At 43.8% G+C, this 14892-nt stretch overlaps 1 protein-coding gene across 1 annotated transcript; it reads right to left on the bottom strand.

Moving 5' to 3' along the window:
• Nucleotides 1-398: 398 nt before the first annotated feature.
• On the bottom strand, nucleotides 399-7230 carry LOC116517764 (metallothionein-1-like). The gene is made up of 3 exons (XM_032230918.1): nucleotides 7031-7230; nucleotides 6081-6146; nucleotides 399-896 (listed from the first exon to the last, which is right to left on the bottom strand). The coding sequence occupies exons 1-3, from the start codon at nucleotides 7059-7061 to the stop codon at nucleotides 802-804; spliced, it is 192 nt and encodes a 63-aa protein (XP_032086809.1). The 5' UTR covers nucleotides 7062-7230; the 3' UTR covers nucleotides 399-801.
• Nucleotides 7231-14892: the final 7662 nt, after the last annotated feature.

Raw genomic sequence — 14892 nt, 5'->3', positions numbered from 1 at the left:
CGGAAGGCAAAAGGAGAAGGGGACAGCAGAAGATGAAATGGTTAGATAGTGTCATCAACACAAGGAATGTGAATTTGGGCAAACTCCGGGAGAAAGTGGAGGAGAGCTATGGTCCATGGGATTATGAAAAGCTGCATATGACTTAGCAATTGAAGAAGAACAAGAAAAAAGGAGAGGTAAGAACTCCCTAACTTCTCCATAGTCCTGAACTGCAGTTTGGAAATGATTAGTGTTACATCTTTGGTGATAACTCTTCCAATGCATACCCACACAGAATTTTTATTCATGAAGGCAGCTAATCTAGAAGATAGAATAATTGGGTTGGAAGATACCGTATCTACCAATTCACAGCATTGCTGACTAGGAATAAAGCCAGTGGACACATTTTAGGTGTTGAAAATCATTTTATTTTTAAACAGGAGTTAGTACCTTGCAATTGGTTGCCAAAAAAAATTTATGATAAGTAAGTATAATCTTTATTGTCATTGTACTTAAATACAACGAAATTGGTTGGTTATATGTGAAATATAGCCGTTAATAGAACTTCCATTTAAGAGCAGATTCCTAACGGGAGCAGAGCATCTCATGCCTATCAGCGCCTCCTGCTGGTCCGTTGGCAAAGGCCAAGGCCAAAACACCGCAAACATTTCTTATATACATACATGGCTTTATTACTGTCTCAGCGTTGTTTTACTTTCACAACTAATGGGGAGAGCATGCAATAGCAAAAATAGGACCGAACATCAACATGACGTTTCTGCGGGCAAATATATGTTCAAGACTGCTGTAGCCAGCTTCTCTTTACTTGCAGCAGCTGCATTTGGTGGAAGGTTGGCCTTTGCAAATGCAGCCTTGGGCACACTTGGCACACCCCACTGGGCAACAGGAGCAGCAGCCTGAAAAAGAGAATGGGAAAATGTCAGCCTCAACCTTCAACACAGAGAATCCTGAAGCCGAGTGAAGCTCCCAAAAGATGCCCTGATTAATTTACGAGCCTCCAGACAAAGTTTGAAAGAAATACAGTCCTTTATTAGAAGCAACATTTTGGCATGTTCTTCTGCGGAGCCGAATCTGATTTCTGGTTAACAGTGTCTGACTTTTACCCCCGGTGTCTGACTTTTACCCCCGTGTCTTGCCTCCCCTCAGTCTGTGTCATAAATCATATCCACCAAATGAGGTGCTGCAGCGGGCTGTTTTGCGTGCCTCGCACGCCTGCTGTAGAAATCTGAGATACGACCCTGGTTGAAGGTATGCATGGAATTCTCCCTCCCTTTTCCCTGTCAACTTGATAATAGTCATGGAAATGTTTTACAAGTTGACAAGCTGAATGCTCAGTTGAATTTCTCGGAGGTTTGATGGACAAACGGATCGAAAAAACAAAATGGACCTTTGTTTTTATATGTGACAATAGCAGTGAGGCTTTTGTACGCACATAGGGATGGAAGAACATAGAATAATGGGGTTGGGAAGGACCTTGGAGGTCTTCTAGATGTAGGCCAACCTCCGGGTCAAGGAAGAGATCCTATACCTGGATTCAAATGGTTCTACATGTCTCCTTGGAAACTTCCAATGATGGAGCACCCACAACTTCTGAAGGCAACTTCTGTTCCACTGGTTAATTGTTCCCACTACGAAGAAATTTCCTCCTTATTTCCAGGTTCAATCTCTCTTTAATGATCTTCCACCGATTACCTCTTGGCCTGCTCTCAGATGCTTTGGAGCATAGGTTGACTCCCTCTTCTTTGGAACAGCCCCTCAAATAGTGGAAGATTGCTATCATAGTTCTTCTCTTTGTTAGACTAGACGTATTTTTCATCATAGGCCCACAAGGGGAGAATGAATTGTGAAATGGGGTTGTTGGAGATGGCAAAATGTACTTCTTTGGTTAAAAGAAGGACTTCATCTAGCTTCATTTCTATTTGGGACCGCCCCCCCCCCCCCGGGAGAGAGAGGTGGGGAGAGAGAGACAAAGACTTGTTTGACACTGAAATGCAATTTTAATCCTGCTTTTTGATTATTAGATTTGTTCCTGGTGATAGAAGTGCTGTTTGCTGTGGTTTATTCTAGTTCAAAGGGTTACTGAGTTCAAAAGTTTTATCTCTATCAAAGAAAGTCAAATGTTATCTTTTCCTATAGCTTTTATACCTCTATAAGTTCTTTTTTTTAGCAGTATAGCTTTTAAAGCTGTAAGATTTAGCTCTACAGCATTTTTCCCTAAAGTTCCCCAATGTTGCTTCTTTCCTACTCTTTTCCCTTTCTTTTTCATTTTTTCCCCTTAAAAGTATTTTATTCTTTTTTTGAAATTTAATAAAAATTCAGCATCCTATCCTACTGTAGCTCAAGTCATAAAAAGTCATCTGAACGAAGAGGTAGAGGTACTGGATTCACAGACATTAAGCCCAAACAATATGTTGGAACTCACATTGTACAATTTAGGTTTAGTGGGCTGTGAACCTGAGTATCATGGTTAGTAAAAAAAAAAAAAAAGACATGCCAGGGGTCCCCAAAAACACATCCCATAGACCAAAGATAAACCTCCAACACTTTCACAGGTCCCAGAATGAGTAGAGAAATAAAATAAAATAAAATAAAATTAGGGCTTTATGGAATAAACAGTGTGTCTTAATGTTTGCAAAAATGTTTTATGTTGTTTGATCCCTTAACCAACCTGAATATATCATCCCACTGGCATCTAACCCCATCTACTTTATGACCATTGGCATGCCCTACAGAGCCCAGTGGTGATGGTAAACCTATGGCACATGTGCCAGAGGTGGCACACAGAGCCCCCTCTATGGGCATGCGCGCCATCGCCAGCTGCTCTTCTGGTGTGCGCATGAGCGCCAGACACTGGTCCAGTGTGCATATGCACTGGCCAGCTGCTCTCTTCTGTGTTCCAGGCAGGGGTGGGTTCCTGCCAGTTCTAACCTCTTCTATAGAAGAGGTTTCACAAATTTACAGGGCCATTTAGAACCGGTTCCAGCTCCCTCCCCCCCCCCCCCCCGTCCATCTGCACATCATCAAAATGAAGAGCGAGAGGAGGAATTCTGGGAGTTGAAATCCACAAGTCATAAAGCTGTCAGGTTTGAAAACCCCTGGTTTTTTTTTCCTAAAGGGTTAGGGGTGTAAGGGTCTTGTAACTTGACAGCTTTAAGACTTGCACACTTCAATGCCAGAGTTCCTGAGCCAACATGACTGGAGGAGGAATTCTGGGAGTTGAAGTCCACAAGTCTTAAAGCTATCAAGTTTGAACAACCCTGGGTTTCTTTTCCTAAAAGGTTACGGGTGCAAGGGTCTTGTAACTTGTCAGTTTTAAGACTTGCACACTTCAATGCCAGAGTTCTTGAACCAACATTTTGGTTGCTAAGCAAGAGAGTTGTTAAGTGAGTTTCACCACATTTTACAAGTTGACCACTCCCACCCGTCACATGGCTGGTAAGCCACTCCCACCTGGTCACATGACTGGCAAGCCATTCCCATCTAGTCACATGGCTAACAAGTCACTTCCACAGACCTACTTACAGAAGAGGTTCTAAAAAATTTTGAAACCCACCACTGGGTCACACGAAGACCAGTTGGCCGGCACGCATGTGCATGCCAACACCCGGAGGAGAGCAGCTGCCTGGCGTACATGTGCGTGATGGAACAAGTAAGAGCAGCTGGCCACCACCCGCATGTGCCCCAGCCAGCTGCTCTTTTCTGGGTTCTGGTGCACTCCAGTTTCGGCACTCCTTGCCAAAAAGGTTAACCATCCCTGGATAGACTTTACTCCAAGCCAAGACTTGGTGCACAGGGAGCCAACTTACCTGTGGTTTACTCAAACCAAGTGGAAGCAAATCGTGGGATCACATGATGTGGGGTTGCCCCATCCCGCTCAACAATTCTATTCCCCATCGTGTCCTGAACTAACCCTCATTGTTTTAACTTCACTAAGTCAAGTCCAAATCTAACCGCCATGATTTTATGATGTGTTGGACTGGAGAGGCTTTAGCACAGCCTCCCCGTAGAAATTAAGTTGTACATAATTATCTCTGCGTTGACTTTGAGCAATGCAGTTGCAGTTTAGCTGCAGGCTTGTAGGGTAATTGGAATTAATAGGGCTAAAGAACGGCACTTTGAATGCAGCTTCCTAAAGGTGTTTTGGTGCAGGAACACCTGTTTGCAAATCTTCGAAAGAAACCTTAAAAGATTGAAGGCAGATGTTTCATCTGCTCTGACTGTACTCTCTAGTTCCCCTCTTTTAGAACTGGATCTAAAGCACCACAGAATCTTAATTATTAAAACATTCCTTCTTAATCCTTCCACATAATGTTCTCTATCTTTCCTTACAGCAATGGTGATTTTTGGAGGGTGCCTCCAAAACAAGAGTATATTCTTGGCAGCTGCGTGGAGAAGCCCCTGGAGTATTCTTGGCGAGTGGTTTGCCATTGCCTGCTTCCTAGGGCTGAGAGAAAGGGACTGGCCCAAGGTGAGACTAGAACTCACGGTCTCCTGGTTTCTAGCTTAACCAATCTGGCTCTCAGGAATGGGCTGCCTTCATAACCCCTCGAGGCAGAGGTGGGTTGCTAATCCCGTTCCAACCGGTTCAGTTGGAACGGGGCCGGCGGTGTCCTCGTGCACGCGCGCAGTTAACGCATGCGTCTTAGCGTCTGCGCGATGCTCCAGCTGCTTGCGGAGACTCGCGCAGGTGCTGTATGTGCCATCCAGCTGCTCGCGGAGAATCGTGCAGGTGCTGTATGTGCCATGAGCCTGCGTGGAAGCGTAGAAGCCTTCAAAGACCGGTAAGGACCGCGGGCGGGCGCGTGGGCCCTTCGCCATTCCCAGAAGTTACTTACTTCTGGGTTCGCCGACCAACCGGTTCGCGGGGACCGCCGCGAACCGGTTGAAACCCACCCCTGCCTCGAGGTATGACCATAATGAGACAGTTGTAACTCATGAGGTCCATAAATCAGGTCACTCATGTGACTGATCCAATTTTATTGTCCTTTTTTTTGCAGTGGTTATTAAGCAAATGCTGCAATTGTAACACAGTCACAAGTCAAAGACTACCTGTAATTTTGGGAGCAAATATTTTAAATTCTGGCGAGCATGCTTACTAACCATTTTATGTGCTGGTCCTGGAGAAATGTTACCTCTATTATATGGACCAGAGTCCCCAAATCTGACAATGTTAAGACTTGTGGACTTCAACTCCCAGAATTCCCCAACCAGCCGTTTTCCATGTATTGGATCCTGTCTGTTCGCAGGACATTTAATCAGGGAGAAAACAATGCCCACATTTGTGCCACGTGCTAAGTGTGGCATTAACCTTAGTTAAATATTTAGCAGTACAGACCACATACTCCATTGGGTTAATTTATGATTCATCCCATCCTGCACTCTCCAAAGTAGTTTAATCCAGCAATTAAATTAAGCAGCATAATTTAATAACCAGCAATAAAAAGTTGAGAGTTTGCCCTTTTAAAAAAAGGAACAGGTTGTTGGGAATTTGGGGGTTTGCGTTAGACAACTTTGGAAGATAAGTCAGGCAAAAAGTCTTATATGAGGATGAAACGATCAAAAGTGCTTTTTCCCAAAAGCAACTGGACTTCCTTGGGTTTTTTCCCCTTGAAAACATTTTACTTCTCATCCAAGAAGCTTCCACAGTTCTAATTCATTTCTCAATAGACTAGTTGGTTAAAACTGAAGAAGCTTCTTGGATGAGAAGCGAAACATTTTCACTGGAAAAACCCAAGTAACTCCAGCTGACCTGGAGCTGAGGTCCCCAAATTTGGCAACTTTAAGACTTCTGAAGTCCACAAGTTTTAAAGTTGCCAAGTTTGGGGACTCCTGACCTGGATAATTGAGAATCTCCATAGATAAAATGATCATACCCATTTTTGATAGCCTCGCATCTTGTTTGAACGGTTTGGTGCCCCATATAACATAGATTGGGTTAACTGAATAAATGATGGTTAGTGGGACCACCCTGGCAAGGATGTTGTGTGACTGCAACTCCACGCACACTTCGTAAGAAAGACACAACCGCAACTTGAAAGGAGAGAAGGTGAAACATTTAGGAAGCAAATGACAGTACTCACTTTTCCTGCAGGATTTGCATTTACAATTTTTACACTGACAGTTGTTGCCACAGGAGCACACCCCACCTGCAAAACAAAAACAAGACACACAATTACCTTTGGAACACAAACAAGACAAAAGATCACTTTCAACATAAACCCGCAAGGACTCCGGGATGCTCTGGGATGCGTTCTAACCTTGGCAAGCAACCTCTCCAAGTCAACCTAAGAAGGAATAGTGTGTGTGTGTGTGTGTGTGTGTGTTAAGGGGAGACCGCTCCTTCACCCAAGCAAGGATGCCCATGGCAACTCACAACCCCCGAGCTTGCCCTTGGCTACTGGGTCCCAAAGTCTGAAAAGAGGCGGAGGAAGCAGAGAAGGGATTTTCTTGGTGGGTCCCACAGCTAAGAGCCCCCAGGAAAGCTACCAGCCGCTGAGCTCCCCCATCGAGATGCATCTTGAACATGAGAACGCAACCCCGGGAAGGAAAGCAGGTGACCCCCAAAAGCAGAGCCCAGGTCAGTTTCTCTTTCTCTCTCCTACTCTTTTTCTTTCTTTCTCTTTCTTTCTTTCTTTCTTTCTTTCTTTCTTTCTTTCTCTCTCTCTTTCTCTCTCTTTCTCTCTTTTCTCTTCCTCTCATTCTCTCTCTCTTTCTCTCACTCTCATTCTCTGTGTGTCTCTTTCTTTTCCTCTCTACACTTTTCTCCTCTCTTTTTTCTGTCAGTCTCTTTCTTTCTCTTTCTCTCTTTCTCTCTCTCTCCCTTGTCTTTTTCTCTTTCTCTCTCTTTCTCTCTTTCTCTCTTTTCTCCTTTTTCTTTCTCTTCCTCTTTCTCTTCCTCTTTCTCTCTTTTTCTTTCTCTCTTTTCTCCTTTTTCCTTCTCTTTCTCTGTCTCTTTCTTTCTCTCCCCCTCCTCCCCTCTCCAAGCAGAAGGGCAGAGAAGGGATGGCGGGAAGGCCAGGCGGAGCCGCACCGCTGAAGCACGAGCAGTCTTCGGAATCCATGCGGGCGCTTTGGGTCTCGGGGCTCCGGTTGATGCAAAGAGACTCAGGCGAAGATGCGCATCCAGTGAGGTGGAGAGCCGCGCACGGCCGCTATTTATTTCCCCGGCGGGGAGCGGGTGCAAAAGCCGCCCCGCCCGGTGCACACGGCGCCCGGTGCCCGCCCCCCGAAAAAGCCGCCGCTGGGTCTCGCCCGGCTGGGAAGCTGAGCGCGTTGGCCCCCGGGCGACGGATGCACCTGCACGGGCTCCGCGCTTCCCGAGGCAGACCCGGACGGACGGATGGGGCGGGGGAGGGGATGGGGAGGAGGGGGGAAATAAAGCTCTGCTTATCCGCCCCCTCCAGCAACGCGCTTCTGGACCCTTGCAAAGGAGCCACTTGGGGGTCCCAGGCGATGCCCCGCGGCGCTCTCTTGATTGACCCTGGATGTGGCTAATTAAGAGAATTTATTTAGGCTTGGAAATTGGGGAGAATGGTGTCTGGGAGTGTGCAGAGCGCTGCCAAAGTTCGAGGAGCTTGGGATATGAGGGAGACCCGGATTCTCAGCTTTTCTGGGCTCCCCCAACTTGTCAGGTCGGCTCTTAATGTGATTGATCTGTTTGCTCCCCTAGAGCCAAAAATATGCAATCTATTTAATAGGGCTTTAGCCAATAGGTGACTCCAGCCACTCTGGTTTGTGCAGGAAGCCCTCAGCTGAGCAACTGCAGGGAGTCCTCGACTTACAACAGTTCATTTAGTGACGGGAGTTACAACGGCACTGAAAAAAGTGATGACCGTCTGTCACCCATCTCCTCCCGCTTATTACTGCATGACTGTAACTTTGTTGCTTCTACCCTTACGATTTATATTGATTGTTTTCTAGTATGATTTGATTGCTTATTTGTACCCTATGACTATCACTAAGTGTTCTATTCTTTTATTCTTGATGAATGTATTTTATTCTCCTTATGTACACTGAGAGCATAAGCACCCAAGACAAATTCCTTGTGCATCCAATTGCACTTGGCCAATATTCTACTCTACTCTACTCTACTCTACTCTACTCTACTCTACTCTATAGAATGTATCTTGTCTTTTTATATACACTGAGAGCATATGCACCCAAGACAAATTCCTTGGGTGTCCAATCACGCTTGGCCAATAAAGAATTCTATTCTATTCTATTCTATTCTATTCAACCCAACACTATACTACACTATTTTCCATTCTATTCTATTCTTCATTCCAATATTCTATTCTATTCTATTCTCATTCCATTATTCCATTCCATTCTATTCTATTCTATTCTACCCTGCCCTATCCTACTCAACACTACACTATACTATTTCCTATTCTATTCTCATTCCATTACTCTACTCTACTCTACTCTATAGAATGTATATTGTCTTTTTATATACACCGAGAGCATCTGCAGCCAAGACAAATTCCTTGTGTGTCCATTCACCCTTGGCCAATAAAGAATTCTATTCTATTCTGTCCTGCACTATCCTACTCAACACTATACTACACTATTTCCTATCCTATTATCATTCCATTATTCTACTCTACTCTACTCTACTCTACTCTACTTTACTCTACTCTACTCTATAGAATGTATCTTATCTTTTTATATACACCAAGAGCATTTGCAGCCAAGACAAATTCCTTGTGTGTCCATTCACCCTTGGCCAATAAAGAATTCTATTCTATTCTATTCTATTCTATTCTATTCTATTCTGTCCTGCGCTATCCTACTCAACACTACACTACACTATTTCCTATTCTATTCTCATTCCATTATTCTACTCTACTCTACTCTACTCTACTCTACTCTACTCTACTCTACTCTACTCTACTCTACTCTACTCTACTCTACTCTACTCTACTCTACAGAATGTATCTTCTCTTTTTATGTACACCGAGAGCATCTGCAGCCAAGCCAAATTCCTTGGCCAATAAAGAATTTTATTCCAACCCTTCCAGCATCCCCATAGTCACGTGATTTACATTCGGATGCTTGACAACTGAGTCACATTTATGACGGTTGCAGTGTTCCGGGGTCACAGGATCCCATTTTGTGACCTTCTGATGAGCAAAGTACAGGGGAAAGACAGATTCACTTAACAACCATGTGACTAACTTAACTACGCAGTGATTCAGTTAACAATGGTGGCAAGGAAAATGGCAAGATGGGGCAAAACTCCCTTAACAGATGTCTCACTTAGCCACATAAAGGTTGTGCTCAACAGTGGTCGTAAGTCGAGGACTGCATGTCTTCATTTTAAGGAATGATTGATGTGACTTAGGACCGGTCCTCACACATATGACAATCACAGTATCCTCATGGTCGCATGATCAAAATTCAAGTTTGGCCAATGGAATGAATTTACAACGGTTGTATCCCATTCCCATCACGTGAATGCCATTTGCAACCTTTTGATCTGACCACTGACAAGCAAAGTCACTGGCAGAAACCAGATTCACTTAGTGACCACATGAATCACTTAACAACCACAGTGGTTTGCTGAAGTGTGGCGAAAAAAACTCCAAATTGAGCGTGTCTAACTCAACAACATCTTGGCTTAGCAAGGAAAGTTCTAGTCCCAATGGTTGTAGCAGTTCTCGACTTACAACCGCAATTCAGGCCAAAATTTATGTTGTTAAGTGAGACAGTTGTGAAATGAGTTTGGTCCCGTTTTATTAGGGTTTTTTTTTGCCACTGTTGTTAAGTGAATCAGTAACACAGTTGTTTAGGGAATCTGGCTTCTTCCTCGACTTCGCTTGTCAGAAGGTCGCAAAAGGGGATTCTATGACCCTGAGACCCTTAACCATCATAAATGTGAGCCAGTTGCCAAGGCTCTGAATTTTCATCCCGGGACTGTAGGGAGGCGACAATGGTCGTAAGTGTGAAAAATGGTCATAAGTCACTAAATGAACTGCTGTAGGTCGAGGACCACCTTTGCTGTCAGAATCAGAGCCATTGCAGCAATTTCAAGAGATTATAAGAAGGGCAGGAAGGGGGCAAAGAAGTCGAAATAGCCGCAACACCATGTGAATTTTATGCGTATGAGGTGCAACACACCAAACAAGGAATCGGAGTTTGCTGAAGGGTGGCAGTCACTAACTCGATATTTTTGACCCCCGAGACTCCCCTACAGGTAGTCCTCGACTTACAACAGTTCATTTAGTGACCGTTCACAGTTACAACGACATCGAAAAAGTGACAATATAGGAGTCCTTGACATATGACCGCAATGGAGTCCAAGATTTATACTGCTAAGTGAGACATTTGTTAAGTCAGTTTTGTCCCATTTTACGACCTTCTTCAATACTGTGATTAAGTGAATCACTCCAGCTGTGAAGTTAGTAATCCGGTTGTTAAGTGAATCTCCCTTCCCCTCTTGACTTCGCTTGTCAGGAGGTCGCCAAAGGGCATCGCATAACCCCGGGACACTGCAACCGTCACAAATATGAGTCAGTTGCCAAAGGTCCGAATTTTGATCACGTGATCATTATGGGGATGTTGCAGTGGTCATAAGTGAGAAAAACGGTCCCAAGTTGCTTTTTTCCCCAGGGCCGTTGTAACTTTGAATAGTCAGTAAATGAACCTTTACTGTGCAAGGTGGAAGGCTTTGGAAAGATGAAGGTGCTTGTTTATTTGCTAACATCATTTATTTTATTTATTTGAGGATGATGTTATCCATTCAGTTGTGTTTAACTCTTGGCCATTTCTATGGGCCAAGTGGTCTCTCCACATCTAAATAAATCATTGCAGTTGTTGTTGTGGCCTGCCAGTGGCCTGCGAAGCTGGCAGCAGAGTCGGACAGTGAGGAGGTTGGGGAAGAACATAGTCCAGTCCTGGAGTCTGGGGAAGACTCTGACGAGGGCTCTGTGTCGGAGGCAGAGAGGGGGCCAGAGCCGTATGCCAGTTATCAGCTGCCTTCAGATCTACAGGGCGGGGCATAACCTTTTCCTAGGGGGTCACAGCAAGATCGACAGCAGTTTACAACTTCCGCGACACCTCATTTTAAAGCCCATAAAAAACTGAATTGAATGAGCTATTAAATGTTAAATTTGCTTTAAGAATGGCTGGAAAATTCGATTCGGAAGAACAAAGGATCATTGACAGAATAAAATGCATTGCCTTTCGAGAGGCTCGCGATGCTGGAGCCAGATCTCAATTCGCCAGATCTCAATCCGGCAGAGAACATTGGGGCCATAATTAAGGATGAAGTGGAAGCTCTGATGATTCAGGAGCAAGGTCAAAATCGATATTCGGTTGAAACTTTGAGAATGAATTTGGAAACTGTGTTGAAAAATCTGGAAAATTGAACGGAACTGTTTGAAGATTTGTTGTGTTCTTATCCACCTCGTTTGAATGCTGTTCGAAGGGCTAATGGTGGTCATACTGACTATTAAATCGTGTCAATAAACTCAGTTTTTGATGGGCTTTCGAATGGTGTATGAATTATTTGTGTTGTTATTACAAGTGTTGCTGTGACCCCCTAGGAAAAGGTTATGCCCCGCCCTGTAGACAGCAGTGAGGCAGAAGAACAGCTGCAGCCTGTTCCCAATGTGCGCATGCGCAGAGCTGCCAGACGAAGGGAACAGCTAAGAAACCAGGGTCAACTTGGGAGTAAAGCCACAGGTGAATGGCCCCTCCCAGAGGAAATAAAAGAGGAGCGAAAGGGGAGTAGGCTTTTGCAGAAACAATTCATTTATTCGTTCATTTGTTGGTTTCAGGAGTGTGAAGATCTATCCATGAATCTCAGAGATTCTGTGCCAAAGTCTTTCCTTGCAAAGCACTGCGTTTGGAAAATATTCACATGGCAGCTTTCCAAGCTAGATAAGGTCTGTGGTCATAACTTCACCTTTGAAAGACTGTTTGCCAGGCCTTTTCTGAATGTGAATGGGAGGAATTCACTTTCATTTAATAAAAGGGGTTTTGCTTCGTACTTTTTGAGGAAGCCTAGGTCAGGACAGTTGTTACGTTTAGTAACCCCACCTGTACAAGCGTAAGATCCAAGTGAAAAGGTTGAGCGACATCGATCCAAACTGAAACACTCTTCAATGAACCGCTTCTATATTCCCAGGAAAAAAAATCTAGAACAAGGCAGAGGCAAACCTAGAATATCTGCAGGATATGATAAAAAAAGGCAAAATGGCAGCCACAGTGCTATATTTGAAAGCTTTTTGACCAATTCTAGTAAAAGGTAAAGGTTCCCCTCGCATATATCTGCTAGTCGTTCCCGACTCTAGGGAGCGATACTCATCTCCGTTTCAAAGCCAAAGAGCCAGCACTGTCCGAAGACGTCTCTGTGGTCGTGTGGCCGGCATGACTCAACATCAAAGGGGCATGGAACCGCCAAACTGCCGACCTTTCTGATTGACAAGCTCAGCCTCTTAGCCACTGAGCCACTGTGTCCCTTTTGACCAATTCTACACGGCCACAAAAATCCATACAATGTCATTACCAGGAGCTGAAGACGAGAGAATCCTTATTCAACCATCACATCTTGAAAGCACCAAGTTGGGAAAGATGTTAGACGGAAAAAAAACCTTGTTGAAACTGCATTTCTGATTCATTATTAACTCTGAGAACTACAGGCTATTAATTATCTTCCTGACTGCATAGTAATTAATACTTAATGGGTGAAATTCACTGGTGAATTTCAGCACCTGCTCTGGGCCTGTCTTAGCTAGGAGAGAAGGAATTTCTGAAAACACGGCTTAGAAAGAACAAAGTAAAATAGTTCAGAACGTAACCAAAGCTAAAATATACAGTAATTACAGTATTTTCTGTATGAATGTGGAAAGTGTGTTGCATCCAGGCAGCTAATATTTTCTTTTCCTTCAAATTTTTGTTCCGTTTTCAGGGGTTTTGATTGGGGATCAACAAACATATGGCTGACATTCCTTAAACAATATATATACAATTGATATCCATCAAGCTAATGAAGATAATTAAGACAGCTACATTCTTTGGTATATGTTCCTATGCAGACATATAAATATGTTCACATGTTATTTTGCGATTCTGTTAAAGGGAAAGTCAGTTTCTATGTGATGATCAGGATGGACTTCTGATTAGCATCAGCAACAGCACTTAGACTTATATACCACTTTACGGTGCTTTACAGTCCTCTCTAAGCGGTTTACAGAGTCAACCTATTTGCCCCCAACAATCTGGGTCCTCGTTTTACCAACCTTGGAAGGATGGAATGTTGAGTCAACCTTGAGCTGGTGAGAATTGAACTACTGGCAGTTGGCACAACTAGCCTGCAATGCTACATTTTAACCATTGCGCATCATGGATGGATGGATGGATGGATGGATGGATGGAAGGAAGGAAGGAAGGAAGGAAGGATAGATAGGAAAGGCAATGACAATAGTCCTTCCTTCCTTTCCTCTCCCTCCCTCCCTTCTTCCTCTCTTTCCTTTTCTCTCCCTCCCTTCTTCCTTCCTTTCCCCTCCCACCCTCCCTCCTTCCTTTCTTCCTTCCTTCCATCCTTCCTTCCTTCCCTCTTCCCTTTCATTTTCTGGGCAGATGGAAACATTTCGATGCAAAGCACTGTGTTTAACCATTCACCCCTTTTTTTAGTTTCTAAACTACCAACAAGACATCTTTCTAAATTTGATGGTAGAGCTTAAGACTTGTTTTGAAGAATGACAGCCTTGGATGGATATTAATAAATAAAAGCCTTAGGGTTTTATGGAGAAATAGCATGACCCACAATTTTTCTTGCCTGCTGTGCCAGTGAAATGTATTAAGCAATTAATGCCTCATTGGCAAATCTTCATATCCAAAATCAATTTTCTCATTGAAGTTTAAATTCTGTAAACTGAGCCAATCGATGAGTCACTTATATCTGGATCCCACCCTAATCCAGTGGTTATGGCTCCAGATGAAAAATCAGGGTTGTCTTCATTCTCAAAAGGTACCAATTAAATATCCGATGATCATTGATGTTGAGAGTTTGGAAATAGTTCAGAGAAGAGCAACAAAAATTATTAGTGTCCTAGAAGCTAAAATGTATGAAGAACGATTGCTGGGATATCTAGTGAAAAGAAGGACTAGGGTGGACATGATAGCAGTGTTCCAAAATTTGAAGGGCTGCCACAAAATAGAGTGGGGTCAAACTATCCCCCAAAGCACCAGAAGGCAAGACAAGAGACAGTGGATGGAAACTAATCAAGGAGAGAAGCAACCTGGAATGAAGGAGAAACTTCCTAACAGTGAGGACAATTAATCAGTGGAAATGTTTGCCTTCAGAAGTTGTGGGTGCCCCATCATTGGAGACTTTAAGAAGAAACCAGACAGCCATTTATCAGAAATAGTATAGGTCTGTGAGAGCAGGGAGTTGGACTAGATGACCTCTAATATCCCTTCCAACTCTTTACTGTTACAATGTCAGATTTGATATTGGGGGGGGGGGGAGTAGAAGCAATATAAATCTATACTTCAATAATGTCCTAAATCTACAATTACACAACTGCATTGGTGTCTATGGCTTCTGCTGTTGGTTACAGTCTAGTGGAGAGTTGCATACCCATTTTTAATTGTAGGAGTAACCCCCCCCCCTTTACAAAATGCTCTCCTTGGATGGATTTACTTGGTTTAGGTTATACTCATTTTGAATTGCTGATTTAGGGTTAGACACCTCCAAGATTTTGTAGGTGTCTTCCAGTGGTGGGTTTCAAACATTTTTAGAACCTCTTCTGTAGGTGTGGCCTGCTTTGTGGGAGTGGCTGGCCGGCCATGTGACTGGGTGGGAGTGGTTTGCCAGCCATGTGACTGGGTGGGTGTGGCCAACTTGTAAAATGTGGTGAAACTCACTTAACAACGCTCTTGCTT

This window comes from Thamnophis elegans, chromosome 14 (genome assembly GCF_009769535.1).
Source record: "Thamnophis elegans isolate rThaEle1 chromosome 14, rThaEle1.pri, whole genome shotgun sequence".
NCBI lineage: Eukaryota > Metazoa > Chordata > Lepidosauria > Squamata > Colubridae > Thamnophis > Thamnophis elegans.
This window is presented reverse-complemented; position numbering and strand designations above follow the sequence as displayed.

Excerpts from the sequence above, each read along its gene's own strand:
- LOC116517764 (XM_032230918.1), bottom strand. The coding sequence starts at position 7,061 with ATGGATTCCGAAGACTGCTCGTGCTTCAGCG. Across the intron at positions 6,147-7,030 it reads AGACTGCTCGTGCTTCAGCG|GTGGGGTGTGCTCCTGTGGC; the intron begins GTGCGGCTCCGC and ends TTTGTTTTGCAG. Across the intron at positions 897-6,080 it reads ATGCAAATCCTGCAGGAAAA|GCTGCTGCTCCTGTTGCCCA; the intron begins GTGAGTACTGTC and ends TCTCTTTTTCAG.